This window comes from Entelurus aequoreus, linkage group LG18 (assembly GCF_033978785.1).
Source record: "Entelurus aequoreus isolate RoL-2023_Sb linkage group LG18, RoL_Eaeq_v1.1, whole genome shotgun sequence".
Taxonomy (NCBI): domain Eukaryota; kingdom Metazoa; phylum Chordata; class Actinopteri; order Syngnathiformes; family Syngnathidae; genus Entelurus; species Entelurus aequoreus.
Window position 1 is genome coordinate 2,821,014 of NC_084748.1, and position 14,034 is coordinate 2,835,047.

A 14,034-nucleotide genomic window follows, 5' to 3' on the forward strand; every position below is an offset into this window, starting at 1 on the left:
CAATCATGTGTGCTTACGGACTGTATCCCTTGCAGACTGTATTGATATATATTGATATATACTGTAATGTAGGAACCAGAATATTGATAACAGAAAGAAATATGGGGGATGGAGGTTTTTTGGGTTGGTGCACTAATTGTAAGTGTATCTTGTGTTTTTTACGTTGATTTAATAAAAAAACAAAAAAAACAAACAAAAAAAAAAAAACGATACAGATAATAAAAAAAACGATACCGATAATTTCCGATATTACATTTTAACGCATTTATCGTCCGATAATATCGGCAGGCCGATATTATCGGACATCCCTAATATCTATATATATATATATATCTATATATAGATATATATATATATTTCTTGATCCTCGTTGAAAAACAATAAAAACAAGGACGTTTTCATCACTTTCTAAAAAAAATCAATCAGGACAGGACATAAAAACAGGACATGTCCTAGAGCTCCCTCACCTTTTTAGTATTGCACAGGTAAAATACATTTGGGGATTGCTCATCATGACTTTACAAGCAGAGGTGTTCAAAAAAATCAATTCACATCCAAATTGCGTTTTTTTATTTTAATCCGATTATAAATTGATTCATAATTTTTGATCATTAAAACAAGTGTGCAAATTCTTTATATTTTTAAGAATACATTTTTAGATGAAAAACATTGAATAACTATTATTGCTTTGTTTTAGTATTGTATTTGTACAGGTGAAACTCAAAAATGTAGACCATGTTGTAAAAGCCCATTCATGTCAGCAATTCAACTTCAAGTGCAAAACTAATATGTGGTATGAACTCATTACATGCAAAGTGAGATCCGTCAAGCTTGTATTTGTTATATTGATCATTGTGGCTTACAGTTCTTGAAAACCCAACATTTTCTGAAATTTACAATTTGAGGTTTTCATAAACTAATGAGCCATAATAATCAAAGTCATAACAAAAGACGTCTTGAAATATCTGGCATGTTATGAGCCTATAACATACTATTGGGGCGGTTAGCTTGGCTGGTAGAGCGGCCGTGCCAGCAACTTGAGGGTTCCAGGTTCGATCCCCGCTTCCGCCATCCTAGTCACTGCCGTTGTGTCCTTGGGCAAGGCACTTTACCCACCTGCTCCCAGTGACACCCACACTGCTTTAAATGGAACTTAGATATTGGCTTTCACTATGTAAAAGCGCTTTGAGTCACTCGAGAAAAGCGCTATATAAATATAATTCACTTCACTTTATTAGTTCCACCTTGTAAATCTAATTGCTGGAATAAACAAACTGTGGTACAATATTCTTATTTGTATACTTTCACCTGTGTTGCTTCACTATTGCTTTGAACATTTCAATCCTAAGTAGAGATGTCCGATATCGGTCTGCCGATAATATCGGTCTGCCGATATTATCGGCCGATAAATGCGTTAAAATGTAATATCGGAAATTATCGGTATCGGTTTTTTTATTATCAGTATCGTTTTTTGTTGTTTTTTTAAAATTAAATCCACATAAAAAACACAAGATACACTTACAATTAGTGCACCAACCCAAAAAACCTCCCTCCCCCATTCACATTCATTCACACAAAAGGGTTGTTTCTTTCTGTTATTAATATTCTGCTTCCTACATTATATATCAATATATATCAACACAGTCTGCAAGGGATACAGTCCGTAAGCACACATGATTGTGCGTGCTGCTGCTCCACTAATAATACTACCGTAATTTCCGGACTATAAGCCGCTACTTTTTCCCCTCGTTCTGGTCCCTGCGGCTTATACAAGGGTGCGGCTTATATACGGCCTGTTCTTCTCCGACACCGACGAAGAGGATTTCGGTGGTTTTAGTACGCAGGAGGAAGACGATGACACAATGACTAAAGACTGACTTTTCATATACCGGTAGGCTGGTTATTTTGATAACGTACAGGCGAGCACTTTGTATTACTTTGCACCGTTGTATTATTTGTACTCTGCACGAATGCTGTTCGCCATGTCAAAGATGTGAAAGTTTGATTGAATGATTGAAAGATTTATTGTTAATAAATGGGACGCTTTGCGTTCCCAAACAGTCATCTCTGTCCCGACAATCCCCTCCGTGGTAGCAGGAACCCCTATATACTACGCTAATTACACATCAAAACCCTGCGGCTTATAGTCGGGTGCGGCTTATATATGGAGCAATCTGTATTTCCCCCTAAATTTAGCTGGTGCGGCTTACCCTGTATAGTCAGGTGCGGCTTATAGTCCGGAAATTACGGTAACCTTTAACAGTTAATTTTACAAATGTTCATTAATTACTAGTTTCTATGTAACTGTTTTTATATTGTTTTACTTTCTTTTTTATTCAAGAAAATGTTTTTAATTTATTTATCTTATTTTATTTGATTCATTTTTTTAAAAAGTACCTTATCTTCACCATACCTGGTTGTCCAAATTAGGCATAATAATGTGTTAATTCCACGACTGCATATATCGGTTGATATCGGTATCGGTAATTAAAGAGTTGGACAATATCGGCATATCGGATATCGGCAAAAAGCCATTATCGGACATCCCTAATCCTAAATATTGTAAAGCTGGGATTGGGTTGGAGTTGCTGTCTTTTCTTTTGTAAGATTAACATGCTTTGATTCTTGTAAATAACATTTCAAAATTAATCTATAAAAAAAAAGATTTTTCGGAAAAGATCTTACTAAAATTAATACACCAAATAATAATTGTGTTAAATCTAGAATCGATTGTGATTTGAATCGTCACTCCAAGAATCCATTTCAATTGTGAGGTGCCCAAAGATTCCCACCTCTACTTACAAACGTATTCTTTATGATAACAAAAACAGTAAAACCCTGCTAATTGTAATTTGTTTACAACCAGGAAGACGAAACTCTCTCCATGTCAAACAAGTGTACCTTCTTTTTGGCTGCCGTGGTGTTTTGTCGTCCTTTTTCCGCCGTCCCTTCCTAGCACAAGACAAAGGGTTGAATTGTAAGAACTGTATGGTGTCCTGTGGTCGAAGGACACTTACTTCCTTGGACCGTCGGGGTCCTCCTCCACTTCTTCTGCTGCTGCTGCTGTTGCTTCTTCCAGCTTCACTTCCTCCTCCACACTGTCCAGATTGTCCGAACCTTCCGTCTTTATCTCCTCCATCTCTCTCTTGGGGACTTTCTCCTTGTCTTTCTTGTCCTTCTGCCGAGGAGGAACCCTGCGCTTTGGCTTGAGGGAATCCCTGAAAATAGACAATGTTGTTACAAATATACAGAGATGAACACGCAAGTGTGGGATGTTCCAACACGTACACAAATCTCCCGTCCTCTGGGTCGTAGCTCTGATCGTTTAAATCGTCTCGAAAGGGAACGTCTTCGTCACTGCTGGGAGCATTTTCTTCTTCTGCACCACTAAAAAGAAAACTAAAATATTAAAAATGATCATATGCATTCAGCAAAAGTGTTTACCTGGGAGGCTGTGATTGATAGTTGAAGTCAATGATATCATCCTGAAGTTGAGGTTCCTTATCCAGGACCGGGTTACCCTTCTTTTCACTGAGATGAAACGGAACGTGAGCAATGACAGCAGCAAACTCCGCCTCTTTTTACACTTAGTGCACAGGTGTCAAACTCAAGGCCCGGGGGCCAGATCTGGCCTGCGACATCATTTTATCTGGCCCGCAAACACCTGGAAATGATGTGTGTCAATGAACTACTTCATATTTTTTCACTAAATGTAACGGTACGTGTATTTGTATTGAACCCTTTCGGTACGGGGGTTCCGGTTCGGTTCGGAGGTGTACCGAACGAGTTTCCACACGAACATATTAAGTAGCGTAACGCACGTTGTGTAAACAATGCACACCGAGGCACAACACACGGCATGCTAGCAGCTAACGGGCTAGGATAGACTGACCATATGTCCTCTTTTGCGGAGCTGTCCGGGCGGAGTTTCTTAAATGCCTCAAATGTCCGGCATTTTGAGTTAGGGTTGCGTGTATTTTCAATGTACGTTCAGGGTTAAGAAGGGGTTAAAAACAAAACAAATCGTGCGCGCAGCAGCATTGGTGAGGGAGGGGCAGAGACAGAGAAAGTTATGATAAACGCACACACGTTTATCATCAGATTTACATTTTTTATTATCAATCAATCAATCAATCAATGTTTATTTATATAGCCCTAAATCACAAGTGTCTCTATAGCTGGGGTGTCAAAAGTGTGCCCCGGAGGCCATTTGCGGCCCACAGCTAATGTTTTAAAGGCACGTTCTAAAAATACTATTAAAATAAACAAAAACATAACAAAAGTGAAATAAAAAAGCTTAAAGGTTAAATGTAATTTAAAAGTTGCAATGTTGACTAATAAAACAAAGCTGTTTATTTTTCTTTCAAACTGTCATTGCTCAAAACATAATATTGAATCAAAATTAGGGCTGCAACTAACGATTAATTTGATAATCGATTAATCTGTCGATTATTACTTCGATTAATCGGTTAATAATCGGATATAAGAGACAAACTACATTTCTATCCTTTCCAGAATTTTATTGAAAAAACCCAGCATACTGGCACCATGTTGTGGACATTGGGGGTGCAGCATACACCAATAATAACACAGAAATGTAACTCATCAGATCAGAACTGAATCAGATATTGTACACGTTTCTGTTGTGAATAATAAAGGATTCATTTTAGGCTGCCTCTGAATAATAGCATGAAATATTCCAGCACCTTCATAACGTTTAGTTATACTAAAGCGTCACTCAAATCGAAATATATTTATATAGCTTTATCGGCCCGGCCACATTGATCCATTATGAAACCAACCTGAGATATTTCTGTCCATTACGTTTATTTCCATGTTGGTAACCGTGCATTTTCTCTCTCAAAACGGAGTCAAATGTGCCGGAGACACATTATCAGCCCCGCGTTGCAACAAAGGCATAACGTTAACGTTACTCACAAAAAAGCTGAACTCATGAATGCTTGTTGCCACTATGGACTTAAAAAGTTACGTACTGTGAGTTCTTCCCTTCATCCATGGCTGCAACATGTTTCCTTTTGCAGGTGCTCCTGAAGCAATGTTGTACTTCCGTGCCATTTTGCAGGAAACGCTCTTCTTTGAAGTCTTTAAAGTGAAGTGTTCCCACACTTTTGACGACTTAGGTCGTACACTTTTCTCCATTGAAGCAATAACCTCAAGATGTTTCTCCGCTAAACTATCGGTCGTGTTTTCCTGCGCCATTTTTCAAATGTTTTCCAACAAAGGAGACGCCGTCGTCACGTGAGCTGCACATGACCACATCATTGGCTAGCTTACTCCACCTCATGAGACGTAGCCTCAGCGCCGCCCTGGCGCTGTTTTGTACTGTTTTTGTACTTATTTCGATTATTGTTTCTCAGCTGTTTATAAATGTTGCAGTTTATAAATAAAGGTTTATAAAACAAAAAAAAAAACACAACAAAAAAATTACCAAAAAAAAAAAAAAAAAAAGCCTCCGCGCATGCGCAACGAATCGATGACTAAATTAATCGCCAACTATTTTGGTAATCGATTTTAATCGATTTAATCGATTAGTTGTTGCAGCCCTAATCAAAATCAATGTTATTATGAATTATTGACCTATCCGAGGTTCCCATTACTTCACATCAAATATTACACTAAGAAAAATATTTTTGGTGGAAGATTTTACAAATTTGGTAAATAAATAACTAGGGATGTCCGATAATGGCTTTTTGCCGATATCCGATATTGTCCAACTCTTTAATTACCGATACCGATATCAACCGATATCAACCGATATATGCAGTCGTGGAATTAACACATTATTATGCCTAATTTGGACAACCAGGTATGGTGAAGATAAGGTACTTTTTAAAAAAATTAGTAAAATAAGATAAATAAATCAAAAACATTTTCTTGAATAAAAAAGAAAGTACAACAATATAAAAACCGTTACATAGAAACTAGTAATGAATGAAAATTAGTAAAATTAACTGTTAAAGGTTAGAATTATGAGTGGAGCAGCAGCACGCACAATCATGTGTGCTTACGGACTGTATCCCTTGCAGACTGTATTGATATATATTGATATATAATGTAGGAACCACAATATTAATAACAGAAGGAAACAACCCTTTTGTGTGAATGAGTGTAAATGGGGGAGGGAGGTTTTTTGGGTTGGTGCACTAATTCTAAGTGTATCTTGTGTTTTTTGTGTTGATTTAATAAAAAAAAACAAAAAAAAACGATACCGATAATAAAAAAAACGATACCGATAATTTCCGATATTACATTTTAACGCATGTATCGGCTGATAATATCGGCAGGCTGATATTATCGGACATCTCTAGTTACAAATAAGAAACTCGATTAATTTGAAAATCTATTTTTTTGACACCCCTACTATTTACAATTGTTTTATCATAATATGATATACCGTATTTCCTTGAATAGCCGCAGGGGCGCTAATTAATTTAAAACCTCTTCTCACTCCTGCGGTTACCAAAACCATGCGGAATGAGCAAGCATGCTCTAATTATTTTAAAACCTCTTCTCACTCCGGCGCATACCTTATCATTAAAAACACATTTAATAAAAAAAACGTTATTATGATCTTACCTTTACTTGTAGATGGGTCCATGTGCAGCTGCTTCTGATCAAAGGCAGTCTTTCTCATCTTTCTTCAATTTTAAAAGTCTCTGGAGATATTCCTTTAATTATTACCTCCTGCTTCGATTGAAAGTCCAGTTTAGAAAACCGTTTTATTTTAGATATGTAATCCTCCATGTTAAAAGTGCAAGCAAACAATTGCTGCATGCTTGCTGCTTGTTGTCTTCTTCTGCAGTACCTGTCTCCTGCAGTACTGGTAGTCGCAAGAAGGATCACTAGCGCCCTCTACCACCTGGAGGCGGGAGTCATTTAATGACTCATATTTGACCCGGCGGAAGTGCCAAGCATGCGCTAATTATTTTGCGAAACGAGTTTGACCCGGCTGTAATTCTAGGCAGGCGAATACTATATTCCCGGCGCCAATTCAAGGAAATACGGTAGTTGTATAAAAATGCAGATACAGATTTAAAAAAGATGATACCAATATATGTAAAAATGCCAAATATCTGCACAATTTGTCCCTTTTAAACCCGGCAACACCAGCAAAATAAACAGTACTCACATGTCATCCCTGTCTTTGTTGTTCAACTCTTCTGCAGCAGCTTAACAAAAACACAGCAAAACAAAAAGCAGCTGTAAGTAAAACTTCACCGCCTCACCCGTGTGGTGGAAAGTAAAGGGATTTTTAACAGTTGTGTCATGTTAGGAGCAGCGGTCAACTTCCAGTGGGTCAGGTTGACGACCGTAAACTTCAGGTCTTTCAACAGGTTGCTCACCGGCTTGACTCTCAGTCCCAGGCTCAGTCTTGCACACCGACTTGGTTCCTCCGAGAGGAGGCTTGCCTCGGCTCTGGGCCAACGGGCGCTTGGTGGGAAGAGCTGGAGTGATGGAGCACCATTAAAAGTTTATTATGATGCCACAAAGATCAGTTAAATGTATTCATTACCTTCAGCGTCAGTGGAGGGCTTCCTGGGTTCCTCTGCAGACCTACACAGAATAGAGAAGATTGATTAGCCTAAAAAGATTAGGGTGTTTATAATTAAGCAGGTTAACCCCTTAAACGAATAATTATTTAGCCTAAGCCCCGTTTCAGCCACACTAAACCACCGTTTAAGATCCCCCTCCTCGGACAATTTTTTACCCGGGTAAGTGCGCCGTGTAATTCTTGAATTTCCTGCTCTTGATCATTTACAAACTGAGTTGGGAGAGGAAGTGACGCCAGAAAGACCGCGCCCCACACAGGAAGTGACGCCAGAAAGAATGTGCCACAGCCAGCTTCATAAAACAGAGGCACCACCTGCGTCCGCCTCAGGAGGCACCACCTGCGTCCGCCTCAGGAGGCACAGTGTTTCCCACACATTCATTTATTTGTGGCGGCCCGCCACGAAAGAATTACGTCCGCCACAAATTAAAAAAAAAAAAAAAATAATAATTTTTTTTTGTCTTGTCCAGCTTCTCAGGCAAATCATATAGTTGATGTAGATGCCCGTATCGGCTGTTCAGATTTACTTTACAAAAGAGAAGTGTAGGATACTTCTCTTGTTGCCTTATTTGTATTTGACCACTACTGTTTTCTGTTTATTTGTTACTGACTGTGGACACCAATATGGTTGTAGTAGTAGGCTAAAGTTAAATTATTTAGTATGCACTAATTAAAGGGGCAGAGCTTTAAGAGACATTTTAGCTTTTATATTTTATAAGATATATTTTTTGTAAGAACCACGATTAATAAATATATTTCAGTGAATAACTTATTGTTCAAATCTGTATATAAATATGTACACAAAGTGTTGTAATTATATTGTAAAATGGATGGATGGATGGACGTTTAAAACAAAACTGTTATTATTAATTAGTAAGTATACATTTTTTGAGCCTTTTTAGAGAATATCATATCATTGTAGTAAATTATGCAAATTACTCGATGATGTCATGGTGACCACACCCATAGCCACGCCCCCACCGCCACAGGTATGTTGGCAGTTTATGGGAAACACTGAGGCACCACCTGCGTCCGCCTCAGGAGGCACCACCTACGTCCGCCTCAGGAGGCACCACCTGCGTCCGCCTCACGAGGCACCACCTGCGTCCGCCTCACGAGGCACCACCTGCGTCCGCCTCATGAGGCACCTCCTGCGTCCGCCTCACGAGGCACCTCCTGCGTCCGCCTCACGAGGCACTTCCCGCGTCCGCCTCAGCAGGCAATACCCACGTCCGCCTCAGGAGGCATACACGGGTGGAGCCACCAGCGTGTGCCTCAGGAGGCACTACCCGCGTCCGCCTCACGAGGCACCACCCGCGTCCGCCTCACGAGGCACCACCCGCGTCCGCCTCACGAGGCACCACCCGCGTCCGCCTCACGAGGCACCACCCGCGTCCGCCTCACGAGGCACCACCCGTGTCCGCCTCACGAGGCACCACCCACGTCCGCCTCAGCAGGCACTACCCACGTCCGCCTCAGGAGGCATACACGGGTGGAACCACCAGCGTGTGCCTCAGGAGGCACCACCCGCGTCCGCCTCACGAGGCACCACCCGCGTCCGCCTCACGAGGCACCACCCGCGTCCGCCTCACTTCTCTCTGCCGCGTTATTTTGATCAGGAAACATGGAATTTCTGCGATTTTAACCATGAAAATGACCAAAATAAACAGGAACCACACCAAAATCACATAGAAAGCATAATAAAAGAGAAATATTGAAACTTATTTTATATTATTACTTCATTTTTGAACATGCCTCACTTGCCTCCCCTGACAGCACGTCACCGCTCTTAAACTGCGGCATTGTTGTGTGTGGACACGGATAAGGTTAGGTGGGATTTACCCTGGATAACCTTATCCGGCTTAGTGTAAACGGGGCCTGAGACTAAAACGCTGGCAGGTGAGTTACGCTCCTCCCTAAGCTGAAGACGAACGGCACAGAAGGCGTGTTTTTGGCCGAATCACGCGATTAAACGCCGGGTAGTAATTAGCGAAGTGTTGGTGCGGCTGTAACTTACTCAAGGTGTTGGCCGCCACCAGCAGCCTCCACGGACTCGCCGTATCTCCTCCGCCGGGAGTTGGGAACTTTCCTCCGCTTGTCGGCGCCCGGCTCGTCTTCGTCCTCCTCGCTCCTGCTGTCCCTCAGCCAGGCCGGTACCGCCCGGGTGGAGCGGTCTCGGAGGACCCTCCCGGTGCCCTGCTGTGTCGCGGCCCCGTTGACGTCCGTCCGAGAGGCAGCGCCGCCGGGTCTGCCGCGCGCGGTTCCCCGCTCCCTCTGCGTCTTCCTCGGGGTGACAGCTCCAACGGGGGCCGTGGTCTGCTCTGCGGCCTTGTGGCGCACCGGCGCGTCGCCTTTGTTTACGTCCTCATTTCGCTCGCCAGTCGGTTCCATCGTGTATCGCGCCTTGGATCCCGCACAAGAAGTCCGGAGGACTAACGCACATCTAGTAGAGAGACATGTTGACGACAGGAGGCCTTTATCCAACACTGGGACATTTTCTGTTCATGCGCCAGGTTCGTCGCAAACTACACGCACAGATGTTTTTTTTAATTTATTGTTCAATTAAAACTTTTCTTAATTGCCTACTCGGTAATAAACCGATATAATCTTAAAGAAGCAGCCGCCGTGTTTGGCGTTCTTAAAGCTATAGTAAACCTACTTATTGGAGCGGCCCCGGGTCGCAGCCATTTTGTGCGCTTTCATTGCGTCTCCTTTAAGCCAAACATGAACTGAGCGTGAACGTTCAGGCGCACCGACGAGAGCTTCGGCAGATCCACAAATGACCGGAGTCCTCATTAGCCGCGTTAGCAGTCGCTCACCGTCCTGTGTAAATCTGCGAAAACCGCTGTACGGTGGGAGAAGTGCATTGTGGGAAATGTAGTTCAACTAACATCACTGTTATTTCAATCATAGACATCTGGCTGCTGCGACGCGAGAAATTGGGCCGCCATCTTGAAGTGGGGATGAGAACTGAACTTTAAGCGCAGTTTGAGAATCACTGGCCTATGCATTTGATATTTTATGCACTGTGTACAAAAAAGATTTGATTGTAAATAAATTAAATAATTTTACCGTAAAGTTGCGGTGGTTTTTACAGCCTATTATTGTAAATGGAAAAAGAAAAACAGTTGCTGCCATTTTTCTTTTACCATAAAATGTATTGTTTTCATAGTGTGAAGTGGAAACATTTTTATTTAAGGGTAAAAAAAATTAGCAGCTCAGTCACCAGAATTTTGCCATAATTTTAGTTGAAATAAAAAAATACTTAAAGGAAGTTGTGTACAGTATCATAGATCAGTTGTCCCCAACCACCGGTCCGCGGACTGGTACCGGTCCGTGACGCATTTGCTACCGGGCCGCACGGAAACATTAATTAATTTATAAACTACCGCATTTTCTCCCACTGAACTTTCGCCTGTCCCACTAAACACAACAATAATAATATAACTTATTTGTTATAGTACATTGGACCATGCACATTAATGGACATATAAAATGTTGACGCACCAGATTGTAGCCATAGGCTAATTTTTCATGCTCATTTTTTTTGCTGTTTTTATCTGCCACAAGTAGAAAGCCGGTCCGTGAAAATAATGCATACATTAAACCGGTCCCTGGTAGAAAAAAGGTTGGGGAACCCTGTCATAGATAACTTCCTTTAAGTATGTTTTATTTAACCAAAAACTATTTGGATGTTTTGTTGCATTTTTAGATACTATTAGAGTTTAAAAGATACACGTATTTTATTAATGTCAAAATGGAAAGAAGTATTGTACTAATGTATATTATGCAGGCTTTCGAGGCCAGATTTGGCCCCGGGTCCTTGAGTTGGACAGTATTGTATTGACAATGGGGGCCACTAGATGGCGCCCTTGCTTCTGATGTAAAGAAAAAAAAATCCTATGAAAAAGTAAGTCGGTGAATGTGTTGCTAATGCAAGAATGTAGCATCAGCTGACAGATGGCGGAATTGTTTTGCTAAATGTGCTGTCCCCCCCCCACCCCCCCCCCCCACCCCAATAACCCTTTGTGAGGGTCCTCCATGTTTCTAGAGCAAAGTTGACCAGCAACAACAGAGAAACCTTATGAAAACATTTGCCCAAGGATTTAATAGCTGACGTTTAAGCTTTTATGCTGTTGAAAAAAAACCTAATTTGACATGTAATGTAATGACATATGTTCAAGAGTTTAATTTATAACTTCAAATATTTTCAAAATAAAATGGCTCATGGTCGACACTTCAGCTCTGTGAGCAGATATTTAAAAGTCCAAACTGGAATTGGCCCATTAAAATTTTCAATCCGGCCCGCCGGACGTCTACATCATTTTTTTAGACCTTTAATATTAAAAGTGTATTTGCCATTATGATGTGCAGTCAGGGCCGGCCCGTGGCTTAGGCCGTATAGGCAAATGCTAAGGGCGCCGTCCATCAGGGGGCGCCAAGCCAGTGCCACAAATGTTGGAGAAAAAAAAAAAAAGTTGGTACTATTATTTCTAAATACAAAAAATAATCCCACGTTAATTAAAATGCAAAGTAAAGCCTATTTAATAGAAATATTATTTGTTACAACATTACGCCCCCCCCCCCCCCCACACGGTGCGCCCCCTCCCTTCCCGTATCATGACTCTTACCACATCAAAAAAATCAACACAAGATGTCAAAACAGCCAAAACTGTCAGGTGCCCAGGGAAGAAAAAAGAGAAAAGAAGAGGAGAAACGAGAAAAAGACAGAGGTAGCAGGTAGGTAACGTTAGCCTACATGAAATTATTTGTCTGTTACAGAATGTGATAGTAACCTGGCTTTTTAGCATTAAGCTAATGTTACATGATTCGGCAATTGCCAATCAATAAATAGCAAGTTCTGTTTTAACGTCGGGTTAATATTGTGGAGGGGGCTAAATTGTTATGGAAAATAATAATGTAACGTTAGGTAATTACAGTACTCCCACCTTACATTCCTCAGGGACATTTGTATTAGATTGTTTAAGCAGGTGTTTTTTGTTTACATTGTTATTGCCTTCTGGTTAGCTAATGTTTGCCCTGCAGGTAATAGTCACTTTTCCACCCCTTTATATATTAGGTATAGTTGTAAGCCTAGTTGTTAAAGTGCACATCATTAATGTTAATTAAGCAATATCACATGAGAGGGAATGCTGTTTTTTAATTTGAGCACTGCTGTGATTCGGTTAAAGATAATCATAACATAACATTCTCATATAATATGTTAATTTGCTTACTTTAAGTAAAAAAAAAGGTCAAAGACAAAGCTATTCGGTTTCTTGTGAGTATATACACTTCACTGCCGATGTGGGGGGGCGCCACCTAAAATCTTGCCTAGGGCGCCAGATTGGTTAGGGCCAGGCCTGTGTGCAGTGATGTTTTTAAAATGACCGTAAGTCTTAACTATAAAAAGCTTTTCAACGCCCCAAACGCGTGTCAGGAACAGATGCTGAAGCAGATTTTTACAACAAATTTCTGCGTAAAAGTGATAATGTATCATATTGTAGGTGTTTATTACCCTTTGCATTCATATTTTGCTGTTTGTTACATTTTTGCTTGATTGTAAAAGATACACAACTATGGAGGAGCTGGTCTGAGAAGTAAAAGATGTTCATATGTTGTTAATATTCAGTGTTTTATTGTTCATAGTTAATATTGTAAATCCCACTTTCTTTATTTTAATGTGCATTTCTGGTGTCCCATTCAGTAAAGAATTGTAAAGCTCCATTCAGGTTTTTTTAGGTGGTCTGTTTTTAGATCTGTATCGGACATAATGAAACAAAATTTTGTTCTTATCTGTACTGTAAAGTTCAAATTTGAATGACAATAAAAAGGAAGTCTAAGTCTAACATTGTGACTTTTGGTATTAGTGTTCCTGAAAAAACGGCACCTAAACTGTACAGCAGATAAATGTATACGTATAATTTATACCAGGGGCGTCACTAGCTTTTAAGGACAGGGGGGGCGTAGCCCCCAGGAGATGCACAGGATGCGAGCGAACGTAGCGCACGAGCACAAAACTTCACAAACGGCTAACAAAGACTTAGAAATTAATCCTTGTTATTATTATTATTTCAGTGGGTTCATTTTCAATCTGTATTCAGTACAACAACAAACATGGTGACATTTTGTTTACAGCATCAACAAGAAACAATGACTTGCATGATCCTTCAAGATGCACTGAAACACAATGAAAGTCATGGCATTAGCTTCTATGTTATTACTTCACAACATAGAGGCTAATGCCACCACTTTAGCTCACAATACAATCATTGTTTGTTCCCAAATATTTTGAAGTTGCACAGATTACATTTTGGGCACATATGTGACTAAAATGGTTGTAAATTCAAGCCCTGGAAATATTACTTGATTACTTGAATTAAAGTAATATCTGGATCGGGATCATTTGGCTTGTATATAATATATTTATATATATATATATATATTATGGCAAGCCGTTAAGG

The 14,034-nt window shown here is 40.5% G+C and overlaps 1 protein-coding gene across 1 annotated transcript in view; it reads right to left on the reverse strand.

Moving 5' to 3' along the window:
* Positions 1-10,488, reverse strand: part of LOC133633674 (E3 ubiquitin-protein ligase ZFP91-like) — a 32,318-nt gene extending 21,830 nt beyond the window's left edge. Inside the window, exons 1-8 of the mRNA XM_062026291.1 lie at positions 9,588-10,488; positions 7,535-7,575; positions 7,365-7,466; positions 7,151-7,190; positions 3,445-3,531; positions 3,289-3,387; positions 3,018-3,218; positions 2,902-2,952 (exon numbers count right to left, since the gene is read on the reverse strand). Coding sequence (XP_061882275.1) covers positions 2,902-2,952; positions 3,018-3,218; positions 3,289-3,387; positions 3,445-3,531; positions 7,151-7,190; positions 7,365-7,466; positions 7,535-7,575; positions 9,588-9,961 — 995 coding nt within the window. The 5' untranslated portion in view covers positions 9,962-10,488. The remainder of the gene's footprint in view (positions 1-2,901; positions 2,953-3,017; positions 3,219-3,288; positions 3,388-3,444; positions 3,532-7,150; positions 7,191-7,364; positions 7,467-7,534; positions 7,576-9,587) is intronic.
* Between the last annotated feature and the right edge of the window lie 3,546 nt (positions 10,489-14,034).